This window comes from Stegastes partitus, unplaced genomic scaffold (assembly GCF_000690725.1).
Source record: "Stegastes partitus isolate 25-593 unplaced genomic scaffold, Stegastes_partitus-1.0.2 Scaffold2035, whole genome shotgun sequence".
Lineage (NCBI taxonomy): Eukaryota > Metazoa > Chordata > Actinopteri > Pomacentridae > Stegastes > Stegastes partitus.
Genome location: NW_007579766.1, coordinates 62203 through 75862, shown reverse-complemented (window position 1 = coordinate 75862; position 13660 = coordinate 62203). Strand labels below are relative to the sequence as shown.

Below are 13660 nucleotides of genomic sequence, written 5' to 3'. Positions count from 1 at the left end.
AGAATACTTACACAGAGAAAAATAGTAATACGCTAAGAAAACTCTTTAAAATAAATTCTTTGCCAATGTAAAAGCTGAATAATCAAAACAAACAAAAAATGATGTAGGGTTATCTCTCTCTATATATAGATAGATAGATAATTTCAAGTTATGCTCAAACTGGAGGCATGCTAATCTTGATAAATGAGGTTAACATGAAAATTCTGAGCTTAATATTGTGAGGTTTTTATTGTTAGAAACGTGAATTTAAAGTAAAAAAAAAATAAAGTCAAACAGCAGGTTTAGCTTTTGACAAATGCAAATATGAAGAACATAAGATATTTTAAGAGTATATCGAGGTATCAAAACTAGAAACCTACACTAATCGATAATTGTAATATTGTCAACTTTGCGGTCTTAGCTGGAAATTTTGCGCCCATGAGCCGGAACCTTTGTGTCTTTGTACCCGTTTCCTATCGGACAAATATACACGCTGCACTCGGAACTTCCGGCGCTTGTTTGGCTGGTAGTTCAAAAAATGGTGTCAGTCGGTGTGTAAGGTTTAGTTTCGCCGCTTAAATGGCGGGTTTAATAAATGTAGAGTCACTCGGCGGAACAAGTAGAGTCTTATAGACGCGACAGGATTCTCTTGAGGCTCGGTTCTGTACTATGTTCAAGAAGATGACGGAATTTGGTCCAGATTCCGGGGGGCGCGTTAAGGTAACGTCCCATTACAGTAGTCTGGATTAAAAGAAATCAACTAAGACTTTTTTTTCGTTTGAATGGCGAAAGACAGACATCTTTGTAACATATATTGAGATAATGTGGGGAATTAGTGTCTTAAGGTTTTCCTGCATCTCATTATTTCCGCTCTGTGTGTTTTACAGCAGATCTATTTTTGTGATCTTGTGTTTTTGTCTGTGTTACCTGCAGGGAGTGACTATTGTGAAGCCTATTGTGTTTGGAAATGTTGCTCGCTACTTTGGCAAGAAGAGAGAGGAGGACGGACACACACACCAGTGGTCTGTCTACGTGAAGCCTTACAGAAATGAGGTACAACAGGCACGTTATTAAAACTCATGTTAACCAGATGTACAAAATACTACAGTTTGTCTAGAGAAATAGCTGAAAAGATAGTGACTGGTCAATTCAGCTTTACGTACATGGATTACAGTGATGCAGGACATTCTTAGAAATGTTGGGTTTCCTGTATATTACTGTCGGGTCAAACCTTTATCATTCATCAGGTTAATCTCCATAATTACTAATGCTGTAGCATCCTAGCCTTAGTACTTCTATTGGTAGGGTTGAGTTGTGTCATTTATTATACCATACCGTCTTTGCTGAATGACTACATTACTTTGGTTGTTGTCCACAATAATAACACTGTAGAGTCTCAGTTATAATGTATTACTGTCAGGTAAAGTAGTATGTTACTTAATCTTTTTAGGGTTTTAACCCCCAGTATGTAAATTACTCAGGTAAAATCATAACACAAATAGCACTAAACCATCCTATTTAAACTTGTTAGGTTAATCTCTTAACATTAATCCTAGTCTGTTTTTACTGGAAAGCACCTTGCATCAACAGCTGTTGGTTGTAAATGTATTATATACAAAATGGCACCTTGACTTCTTCCAGGACATGTCTGCTTATGTGAAGAAGATCCAGTTCAAGCTACATGAGAGCTACGGTAACCCTCTGAGAGGTGAGTTGACCTTTACCTGGAAATAGCATCTTGGCAGAGGATTTTCTCGTAAACTTTTGTTTTGTGTTGTGGGGATTCTACAAAAAATAAATTTGCAAAGAGCAGTTTCCCTGAGGTACCCTACCAAAGGGATCAATGAAGTTCTATCTAATCTGTTATTTATTTCAATTAACTGCACATATGCAAACATGACTAATCCTGTCCTAAGACAAGATCCAAAAGTACAAAGTCTCACTCGATCACCCAGGAAAGTTTGTCTCTCACACCCCTCCAAGCAGAGAGAGCAAAAGTGTGGGTCAGTCTCGTGGTTTTGTATAACTGTTCCACTAATGAGGCACTTTAAAGCCTCTACAGCATTATTATGTGGTCCTTCAAGAGACAACTAAAGCCTCCTTTTCACTCCACAATCAAGCTGCCTTCATGATAAGAACAAGACAAACCTTCATATGAGAGACCATATACAACAAAGAAATACAACGAATAGCATTTATGCTCAGCTCACTGTGTTTCTCTTCCTTCCAGTGGTCACTAAGCCTCCATATGAGATCACAGAAACCGGCTGGGGGGAGTTTGAGATCATCATCAAGATCTTCTTCATCGATCCCAATGAGAGACCAGTAAGAACACAAGCAGACTTAACACATTCAAAGACTGTGTTCCAGCTCCATACTAAGAACTACAAGCATGTGATGTGTGCTAATCCTCATGGTTTACAGTCGTTTCTTGAACATATGGTATGTTGTGAGAAGAGAAGGAGGTCCTCTTACGGATTTATGTGAACTGCCTTGCCTAAGATTCAGAACAGGACAAGTTGTAAACTATTTAACTATACTTCTCTCTTTGTACTGATTTGTGCTTTTGTGTGTGTCTCAGGTGACTCTGTACCATCTGCTGAAGCTGTTCCAGTCAGATTCCAGTGCCATGCCCAAGAAGACAGTCGTCTCTGAGTTCTATGATGAAATGGTACAGTTTCTTTCACACTTGGGTGCAGCTATTTATGAGTTGGTGTTGTGTGGTGTTTAGATCACGATAGATAATAACGACGCAAGCCAGAGATCTTCTAGCTGTGCTGGTGACGATGCTAACAACTGTGCAGCCCTGGCTTAGATATAATATTTCCTAAACAGAAATGTGTGAGTCAAAACCCTGACTGCTTTGTTTTCTGTGTCATTCTCAGATCTTTCAGGATCCTACAGCCATGATGCAGCAGCTCCTGACCACGTCAAGACAACTGACTCTGGGAGCTTACAAGCACGAGACAGAGTGTATGTACTCACATATTAACCATAGACAGGCGTGGATATTCATTCACTCGTCTTGCAATTATACTGTTATTATAATTTTGTGGCCACAGGGTTCCACAAAAGGCAAAAATGAATTCCGTGCCACTGTGCAGAAAATTCACATAATCTGAGCCCCTTTCATCGCACTGATCTATTTTTTTCCTGCTTGTGTCTGCAGTCAGTGAGCTGGAGCAAAGGACCAAGGAGAAGATGGAGGCAGCGAAGAAGAGAACCAGCCAGGAAATCACGGAGCTGAAAGACAAACTAAAAGCCAGCAGAGAAAACATCAACCACCTGAAGGCAGAGATCAGAAAACTGGAGGAGGACGGAGACCACAAAGAGCACTGACGGATGGACACCTACACACGTGGACCCGATTGTCCAGCAAGAGACAGTTTTCTGTGCTCCTGTTCTCGACCCTGATTCAAACAATACGTTGTTGTGATTTGTTTTGCGATGCTAGTTTCTATTTGTGTTGCATTGTCCAGAGTAGGATTAAGTATGTAAGTGTATAATTTGGTACCTTTCAACAAGACCATTTAAAAAAATATGTTTAAAAATATAGTCAGAACAAGCCCGTTAAAGATGTAGAGGCTAAACTGCAGCACAAAATGAAAAAAAAAAAAGCCTCAACATTTAGGGTGTTTAGCTGTCTTACTTGGAGCTTAATCAATAATTTTGCTGTTGGGCCTTTACCAATAGGTCACTGGTATTTGTCTGCCGTTGCTGTATCAGCTGGCTATGAGGTAGAATGGTGAAAAACAAATGTCCCGTCATTTTCTGATTTGTTAATGCAGCCTTTTTCCATCACTCATTTTGATATACATCTGGTTTTAATTTAAGTTTTTTCATTTCTGTCTGCACTGGAAAGACTGTGAAGACAAGATCAATCCTTAATGAAAAACTCCCAGTAGTCTCCCCACCTGCCTGATGCCACATCACAAATCACTTGGACAGTGTTCAATGTAAACTGATTTCTTTTTTTTTTTTTTACTGATGCTACGATTTGTTTATATAAAGTTAATGTGTTTGGAGCGCTGCAGTGCAAGTTTCTGATTTCATATTTGATTAAGGTTGATTGAGAAAGCTTTGGAAAACTGTAAGGAGCAGCACAGAGGAGCCAACCAGCAACATTTATTTATTTATCCTGTTCTGACATTACAATAGGCTGCAAACACGATGTGGAGACACACAATCATGTTTAAACAAAGAAAACTAGCGTAATATGGATTTTAGCAAGCAGTAAAATATTTACACGTTCACAGCCCTTCAGCCTGTAGTTTTGTTAGTGAGCAAAACCAATCTAATGCCAACAATGTTTGTATTCCCTGAAGAATAAATGTTGCTGCTCTAACTGAGCTGCATTTAGATCACATTGGAAGAAAATATTTTCCACCAATTTTAATGCCATTAATCTAAGCTTTAGCAAAATGTTCACTTAAGATTAGAGATAGTCATTTGGACTCTATATGCAGAAAACAATTTTATTACACGTGAAGATGTTTTTCTTCTGCAAAAATTACTAAATATCCACTAAAGACTTCTAAAGACTTAACTGAATTTACATTCTGTTGGTGCTTTGTCTATTTAGTGGCTCCATAGTTTAGGTAAATCATTTCTAGATTGGGTAGATGTGCTTTTAGTGAACCATTTAACGAGAAAAACTAAATGAAATACATCTAATGTAGGGGTGTCCAATCCTGGTCCTCGAGCGCCCCTATCCAGCATGTTTTAGATGTTTCCCTCTTCCAACACACCTAATTCACATGATCAGGATCGTTATCAGGCTTATGCAGAGCTTGATGATGAGCTGATCATTTGATAGGGGCTCTCCAGGACCAGGATTGGACACCCCTGATCTAATGGTTCTTAGACTGACTTTATTAATCCCAGAGGGGAATTCAGGTGTTACAGCAGCATGACTATTCACCAAAGGGGGTAAACAAAGCAAAAGACAACACAGAATATTATGCTAGGGTATAAAATGAAGGTAAAATAAAATCATTCTCAAGTTCATTTTAAACTTTTCACAAAACGAATTTTGAATTATGATTATTCGGATTTCCCACTGTCCCTGAAAGCATCAGACAGGAAGTTCAGACAACTTGTGCGCTTCGTCCGGACGCAGAATGAACGGTGCATGAAGTCTGTCCTCTGACTGTTTTTAATAAAAGCTGCTGCACAAATATGGTCAGAATCAAAGAGCCAGAATGGAAACAACGTTGTGCAAACGTGTGCAGCTGTTGTTGTTTTGTAGGTTTACGTGTAACCGAGTGAATCTGGCGGCTGTGTTCGGGTTCAAGTCGCTCCAGGTGTCCTTCCTCAGGTGGAGCAGCTCAAGGTGAGTTCAGCCCACAACACATGAGACACAGAAAGTCTGTAAGGCAAGAAGTTCTCCAACTAGGACTGACCTCCCACTCATACATGTCATGTGCGGGTGTTCAGCCGTTATTTCACACTAGTTTCGTTTTTGTGCCACCTCTAAAAATACCCAAAGTCATGTCAGGTAACTCTTTCTCTGTCCAACTTCTGAAAATGGAAGAAATTTTTTTTTATATATATATATAATGTCTCAAGTTATTTTAATGTCTCAGAATTTAAGTTAAAGTTCTATCAGTTGGCTCTTTATTCATATATATATATATTAAATTATGTCTTATGCCTATATTATTTTTTTATTGACCCTCAACATAGGAAATAATAAGACAATAAGTACGTTACAGTACTGAAATTGCTGGAATGAGTTATAATATAGCAATGAAGCAAGGTAGAATAGAACAGTAAAAGCAATTAAATAGGTGTAATAAGTAATATCAAACGTGATAATTGGGGGGAGGATAAAAAACAAAAAGAGCCTTTTCGGGGGTGTTCTGATCAGTCCAGCCTGGTTGGTTTAACTGGCTGCCCGTCCAACCATTTGGTCACCACTGGTCAGTCACATCGACCAGCTCAGCCTGACAGGGTCACCGGCTGAACCAAGTTGTCCAACTATGTTGACAAACCAGCCTGACCAGTGCATCCAGCCTGGTTAACCACCTAAACCAGCCCAACACCAGCTAAAATCAACAACCATCTTAAGCTTTGTCATGCTGTTTGTTTTTTTAGCAGGACGATAAGCTTTTACCCTTTAACACCAACAGCACACAATGACATGGTGGAATTTAAATCATCTGGTTTCAAATAATGGTGATAGTCCTGTTGGAAAGTAATACATTTTATATGAAATTATCCTATTTTAATTAAAATTTTAAAATGTTTGTCTTTTGTGCAAGCATCGTGATCTACATACACTTAAGAAAAAAATGTTTGGGTTCAATGAAAAAAAAAATCAAATTTTGTTAGATTATTTTTTTACATTTACATTTTAAAATTAACATTGAATATGTTGTTATTTACTACTCAACTTTTGTCAGATTATTTTTTATATGTTTACAATTTTAAATTAATATTGGATATGTTATTATTTACAACTCTAATTTAGCCTGATTATTTTTTTACGTTTACAATTTAAAATGAATATTAAGCATATTATTTACAACTAATTATTATTTTTTAAGTTTACATTTTAAAGATAATATTTTACATGTTATTATTTAGGACTCTAATTTTGTCCAATATTTTTTTATTTTTTTAGTTTACATTTTGAAATTAATATTGAATATTATTATTTACAACTCTAATTTTGCCTGATTATTTTTTTACTTTTACAATTTAAAATAAAGTGTGAACATGTTATTATTTACGACTTTTAATTTTTGATTTACAACTAATTTTGTCCAATTATTTTTTTACGTTTAACATTTTTTTTTAAACTAACATCGAGCGTGTTATTATTTACGACCGTGGACACCGGTTTCCCTCCCACTGTTTGTAGTCAATTATAAAACAGACCGACGGCAGGTCACGTGGTCGGAGGCTTTTAGCACCGACGTCAGAGACGGAGCTAGTACCGACTAATGATTCTCACCATCCCGCTGCTGCTCACTCACCGAAGCTCCACGTTTGTACCCTTCAAAGACCTCCTACCGGCAGCTTTTGACCGCCTCCTTCAAGTTTCCAGCCGCCGTAGCTGCTCGTCGACACGGCGTCGTTATGTTAAAGCGCTCTGAGGGAACCTGAGAACTGGCTCGTATTAACACCATCTGCGGCTAATGCAACAAACATGTCTCCTCTGTGAGAGAACTACCGGTGCTCGTGTGTTGCGGTCAAGTTTACAGGTAGGTAGTGACAACCGGAGGGGTTGTAGCCTGTAAGGACGCTGCTGGTGCTGCACGGTGTGTGTGTGTGTGTGTGTGTGTGTGTGTGTAGGTGTGTAGGTGTGTGTGTGTGTGTGGCCTTTCCCCGGAGGTGTTTGATCTGCTCTCACCAATATTTCACCCCAAGACACACGTCTGCTCGTGCGACTCATGTTTTGTTTACATGTGGTGCAGCATTGATGTATGTGGTGCAAAGTTAATGAATAGTTGAGGTATATCTCCTGTGCTGTTAAGGCTGTTTATCATTTGGATTACCAGACATTAGATAAATTAGTGTCTTTTGAATACTTTCTTTGCTGCCAAATAGTCATTTTTTGCCCCCTTACTCTTATCAATTGTTTATACAGGCGAGAGCTCACACACAGGGTTATATAATCCTTAGTGGCTGTTAAAGTCATGCTGCCTTTAATTGCCGCGTGCATTTTGAAGAATACACACATGCATGTTATTCTGCTCACCTAGTTTAGACACTACTCCATCTCCATCCAGCCTTTCGTTTTGCATTTTCTCTCTTCTGGCTGCAGGTTCTTGCCTCGGTGTACCACTCATTTGCAGAGCGCCTCAAACTAGGTTTCATTCCTGCAGTCTTTAAAGAGTTTGTGCAAGAGCTTCGACTAAATCCGCAGCTAAACCGGAGTCATAAGCCCCCCTCTTCAGACACGGGACACATAGCGTTACTGCCTTCATCGGTCTGTTCAAGTGACGGCATTCTTTCATTTAGACAGAGGTCAGTTTTCTGGCAATGTTCACACAAACCCACCACAGTAACAGAAAGGGATGCACAAGACGTGAGATCAAGTGATGCATAATGCATAATAACACACTAATGAACAAAACACTAACAGCCTAGTTTATTTATGATTTCTCTAAAATTCTGTCCATGTGTGATGATAAAAATGTCCTGACAGCTGTGATGGAGTCAGCTCACCTGTATGAAGTGAGGAGGAGTTGGCACCAGGACTGGCCACTAGATCCTAATGGATCTTGTCTCCATCTCTTGGATATTTATAAGTTTATTAAGAATTAATTCATGAATGAAAATACTGCCGGTGTTGTCCTGTTGTCTCATAAATGTGCACAACTGTCTCGCTTTGGAGACGCTCATAAAGCTGTTGTTGATGCTGCAGCTGTTTAATAAACTCACCTAACTAATCTCACAAACATCTGGAAGCAAAAAAATTTAACTTCAGCTCCAGTAACATTTTGTGCAAATAAAAAAACACTGGATTACTTTAATTGTGAGTGAGTCTCAGTAACCTCTTTCATGAATTTGCATTTTAATGGACATTCTAGTTTGTAGCCTAGTAGAGATGTAGTTGCAGAACAAAGTGAATGAGAAAGATGTGTTTCTAGCATGTGAACTGCATCTTTTTTGCTCTTTTGTGATATTTTTGGACCAGCATTGGTGCTGAAATGTGAAGAAAACCTTCCCTGAATACCTTAATGCTACTTGTGCATGCTTATCTGTTCATCTGACAGCGTGCAGTTCAGACTTGTATCACGGTGAAGGTGATGCGGAAATCTTGGATCCAACATAATCAGGTTGCAGCTGCAAAAGAAGAGCGAGCAAGTTGCTCTTTCAGACATGAAGCTGACACATTCAGTTGATGTCAGATTAACAGAAAGGAATGTGTGTCTCTGAGGGGCTTAATCCACTTTAGCTACTAACTACGTGTTCTAACAGGTTCTTTATTTCCCTTTAAAACACCAGATGCATTTTAATACTGTGTTTTGACATTTCAATGACAGTAATGTGTTTTGATTATTTTGTGGATGCTCAGAACTAGTTTGTATGTTTTATAGAATAGAATGCTTTTTTTAAATTGATCCCTCATTGGGGGAAATTTACACGCCACAGCAGCATCCAAAAATATAGAAAGTACAAGAAAATAACAATAATTAAGTAATATGCATCCACACACAGCAGATCCAAGGCCCCACCGTCTCCGGTTAGGCAGTCCACATACTGGCAGAACATGGGGAGAGTGGTAGAGAGCGATGTGTGGTTAAAGTCTCCTGAGACGACGAGCAGAGACTGAGGGTGAGATGTTTGCAGCTGGGACACTGAACTATGGATGAGTTCACAGGCCGCAGCAGCATCAGCCAAAGGGGGGGATGTAAACTGCAACCGCCAGAACGTGTGAAAACTCCCTCGGCAGGTGAAACGGCCGCAAACCAACCACCAGCAGTTCAACATCCTTCGTGCAGCGCCGCTCTATAACGCTAACGTGCCAGCATTGCGTCATCTCTCATTCATACACATGGCGAGTGGTGTGTATGGTGCTGTGGATGAAGCATCCATGGCTGTAGAGAAATGATCTATGTTCTGCCAGAAAAATGGTAGTTATGGGATGTAGCTGGAGTGCTGAGTGCAGCCCTTTAACAGGCTTCACAGTTGCCTGTGTGGGGTGTCCAGACTTTAATCTCTCCACGGCCTCCCCTTTGGCTCGGCTCCTGCTTGTGTGTGACACTAACTCAACAACAGCAACAGTGTCATTAATTTGTTTGCCGACTCCCTGAGGACTTTTCACAAGGCTAAATGACTGTCCTAATTGTTTTTCCTTCACAAGTAGGGACTATAATGTCACATGTTTGTCTCCTTTAAAGCTCAAGTCTGGTATCTTTATTGGAACGCTTTAATTTAACAAGGAGAGAGAGGAGGTCTGCCCTGAGCTCGTGTTTGTTGTTTATGTGACCACATCAGGCACTCTGGCTGACCGGCTACATGGATCTTTGTTTTGGTCGTCGTCCACAGAGCTCCATTGTTTGCCTGCTGTCTGTGTTTAAAAGTCCATTCATGAGGCTGAGTGCATCATCAGCAGGCCATAGCTTCAATGTATGGAGTTCCCCAGAGAGGACAAGTGCACTGTTAGGCTTTCGTTGCATTAGTGATGGATTTCTCTTAGCAGAACAACCATCTGCTCGTCCGGCATCAATATTGGACTCTTCAATCAATAAGGGTAGAAATCAATGATTCTAAAGTGTGGTTTTCTTGTGAAGGGCATGAAGGAAACATTCATGGGTGGGTAGTAGTTGGTGAGGGTGTATGCTGCACTGTGATTGCTGCGGATAATAGCAGGATGGGGAAGGGCTGTGATTAGTGCTGGCTCTGTATCGTGTATGTGCGAATGCAAGTGTAGGTGTTTACTCTCCTGGCCCTAAACCCTTTAATATAGGGTCTGGAAAAGAAGAAGAAGTCTTACTGAAGGCATTATTGCCCCAATCTCATTTTGAAGAAATGTGTTCTAAGCTGTAAGGAAGGTCTGTAGCTTAGAGTTTAATGTTGCACCACCATGAGCTATTAATTTCTGTCAGGTTTGGAATTGGTCAAGAGAAATCTGATTACATAATCACTTTGGATCAACGGTTATATGGTGTCTTTACTCTTTACTTGTCTGTCATGGATGTGTCGGCACAATAGTTTCTCAATCAGTGTTACATAAGAGCAACAACAGTTACACCCTCTGCATTAGTCATGGTTTTATCTTTCCTGTCAACACGTTTTTTAAGAGTTCAAAATAAAACTGGATGACACGCTGGTTGTGTAGCAGCGTTTGAGCTGATGTTTAACCACAACATTTAGTGCAGCGTCGAAGCACTGAAATGTCACCTGCAGTTTCATTTTCATACACGGACGTTGATCTTGCGTCGTGTCTGATTATCATCTCTCACATGCAAACTACGGTTTAACTGCCAGCTGCTGAGTGTGTTCATGACTGTAAGGTGAATGAAATCAGCTGGTAGTTGGTGTAAATGTGTGACACTGTCCTCAGCAGCTGCACCTTTTTGAGCAAAGCATGTCACCTCTGCTTGCTTCAGATCAACACTTGGAGGGCTAACAGTCAAACCGTGAAGCAGGTTGCAGCTGTGTTGTAAACGTGAACTGTGTGTGTCTGTGTGTGTTCATGCTAGGTGTGGCAGTGAGCCCATGGAGAAGCCTTCATCTTCAGACAGAGCGGCGCTGGAGGAGAGAAAAGACCTGCTGGAGGTAATGCACTGGGCTAATCCACTTAAATTAGATAGCACCAAGATGTGGTAGATTTAATTATAACTTGCTTGAGTGAAAAAAATATTGCATGAAAGGAAATGTACGTCTCTAAAGTCAGTTTTAGAAGTTGTATTTTATTACCTGACCAAATGTGGTGGTGAATTTATCTGTTATTTATTGTTTTTCCTTCTCTGACATGTCAACATGTCTGCTGTGAAAAAGGCTTACTTACAGTCACTGTGGTTACGTTTATTGATGATATCCGTTAAAGGAGATCAAGCTTCAGAAAAAATGTGCAAAAGCTGATAAACTGCCTCAAATATTGTCACTTTTATTAGCATCAGTTACAGCTCATGACTTAAGTCTGAAGGTATGGCAGTAGATAGAAGTGAGCTTACCATTACTTTGCAGGATGCTCTTCTTCTCAGTTTGAGTCAGTAATCAACTAACATAGCTGGAGGTGCATTGTGTTTAATACAGGCACAATTATTTTAGAATCAAGAGTGCATGGAATAAAATAGTTGATGTTGTTGCTTTAGTTTTATTTGTTTATTTTTGCAGGAACAGTGCGCAATTAAAAATTATTGCAACAGAGTTAGCTCGCAGCTAATTTGCATCTTTGTTCCGGGGCAGGTACAGAAGACAAGAACAGCCGCAGAGCGATAAAGACACGTCATAAAACAATTCACAATATAAAAGCCCGTCAGTGTGAGATCAGTAAAAGTGAAAGGTAATCATTGGTGGTGGCAGTTTTGTGCCGACTTCAACCAGACTTAGAGGTTTTAAACACTGCAAAGTTCTGCTGCGTTTACTTTGATCCATCAAAAAAAGCAACAAAAAAAAACTTGCTGTCATAAGTTCGACCACTGGATATGAGGGACATTTTTAATAATAGTAGCCAGTTAGGAGACTCTGGGGTGATGCATCACCACAGAAAGTTTTAATCCTACAGGCTTAACTTTGGTGGCCTCTGGTGCATTCTAATGCCACTATTCCATCACAAACACTGAACTTAATCATTGCATGTTTTAATGAGTTTGCCTGGCTGATTGTAAATGTGTTGGATTATTACAAATTATGCTTCTTGTGCGTTTTAGTCCACACAATCTGTGAGTAGCAAATAATATTCAGACTGACACCAAATACTGACTGATCAGAACTTTAGTAGTTAGGAATCATTAGCCCTTATGCATTATTTCTTAATTAGTTATTGACACTTTCACAGCTAGGTTTAGACATTCATCATTGATCAATAATGTATCTTTTTACATGAAACACAAACTAGTGCATTCTTGTTCAATGAAAATAAAGTTAATTTTCAGGGGCAATGTGTTTGACATATTGTCTTATCTATCTGTGTATTAGTTTGGAATTGAAATATTAACCAAAAATAACAATAAACATGAATCACGTTACTCAAATCACGTGAATGTCTTAAATCAACGCAGCTTTGTTGTAAAAGCATGATGTAAAGATAATTGATCCATTAAGCCCAGAAACGTCTGTGTGGTAGAAATGGAAACAGATTCAATGGACTTATAAAAACATCTAAAGTAGCCCTTCTGATGAGGGTGTCTGCCGTCTGTGCAATCAGTGTAGCTGTTAGTGTGCTTTGTCATTAATTATTAACTGATGTAGCCTCTCAGCTGATCACACAAAGAGCATGTGAATCACAATTTGCTTAAGTTAACATGATAAAGCAGCTTGTTGGGATGTCAGTGAGTAGTTGGGTGTTGGCTCAGCGCTGAGGATTGTTGCACCCAAAGCTACCACATAGCAAAAATTAATAAAACATCTCTCATTTGAAGCATTTCACCAGCTACAGCTAATGTTTTAGATGTCTCCTAATGATGGCTGGTTTTGCAGTTAATGGTGCCTTTTTTCTAAACTTTAAATGCTTTCGGGGAGTGACAACGGGCTCCATCACGGTTTGTGTTGCAGGATGGTGGAGCGCTGAGAGGTGCTGAGGGTGGAGAGGTGAGCCCCAGGAAGAGCAGCTCCTCCCGCAAGAGCTTCCGGCTGGACTACCGACTGGAGGTAAAAGCGTCACATCTCATCATGTTTCTGAGCAATAAAACCACCTTCTCTAGCTGAATCCAACCTGCTCCTCTGCCTTCACCTCAGATCTTTTCATTTCTTTCCATCAACACAAGAGCTATCACTTCTGTCTGTTGCATAGCATTCCAGGTTCAAAATTTACCCTCTTAAGCAGCATTATGCCCAAAATTTACACCGAATGCGGCTAACGTGATTGTTTTTTGATTGCAGGAGGAGGTGACAAAGTCCTGTCGGGACAAACATGGCCGCTGGACGAACCCCTGGCCAACATGGCAGTTCCCTTCCTACTCGTTGCGCCTCAGGTTCCTGCTGTGGGATAAAAATAACAGCAATGTACCAACAAGTAAAGAGGTAATTATTACTGAAAGTCTACAGTTTGCTATCAGCT

The 13660-nt window shown here is 39.8% G+C and overlaps 2 protein-coding genes across 2 annotated transcripts in view; both read left to right on the top strand.

The window, feature by feature from the left end:
* The first annotated feature begins 496 nt into the window (after positions 1-496).
* yeats4 (YEATS domain containing 4) lies at positions 497-4012 on the top strand. Its single transcript, XM_008303562.1, has 7 exons — positions 497-699; positions 913-1032; positions 1621-1687; positions 2210-2304; positions 2561-2650; positions 2865-2952; positions 3149-4012. The coding sequence occupies exons 1-7, from the start codon at positions 649-651 to the stop codon at positions 3316-3318; spliced, it is 681 nt and encodes a 226-aa protein (XP_008301784.1). The 5' UTR covers positions 497-648; the 3' UTR covers positions 3319-4012.
* Positions 4013-6914: 2902 nt separating this feature from the next.
* napepld (N-acyl phosphatidylethanolamine phospholipase D) overlaps positions 6915-13660 on the top strand; it is a 10357-nt gene continuing 3611 nt past the window's right edge. The window contains exons 1-4 of the mRNA XM_008303561.1: positions 6915-7187; positions 11139-11214; positions 13156-13251; positions 13483-13623. Of these exons, the coding sequence (XP_008301783.1) occupies positions 11155-11214; positions 13156-13251; positions 13483-13623 (297 nt within the window). The 5' untranslated portion in view covers positions 6915-7187; positions 11139-11154. The remainder of the gene's footprint in view (positions 7188-11138; positions 11215-13155; positions 13252-13482; positions 13624-13660) is intronic.

Bases quoted from the DNA above. Each gene is read 5' to 3' on its own strand.
- yeats4 (XM_008303562.1), top strand. From the start codon at position 649: ATGTTCAAGAAGATGACGGAATTTGGTCCAGATTCCGGGGGGCGCGTT. The intron at 1,688-2,209 runs GTGAGTTGACCT...TCTTCCTTCCAG, and splicing joins CTACGGTAACCCTCTGAGAG to TGGTCACTAAGCCTCCATAT. The intron at 2,953-3,148 runs GTATGTACTCAC...TTGTGTCTGCAG, and splicing joins TTACAAGCACGAGACAGAGT to TCAGTGAGCTGGAGCAAAGG.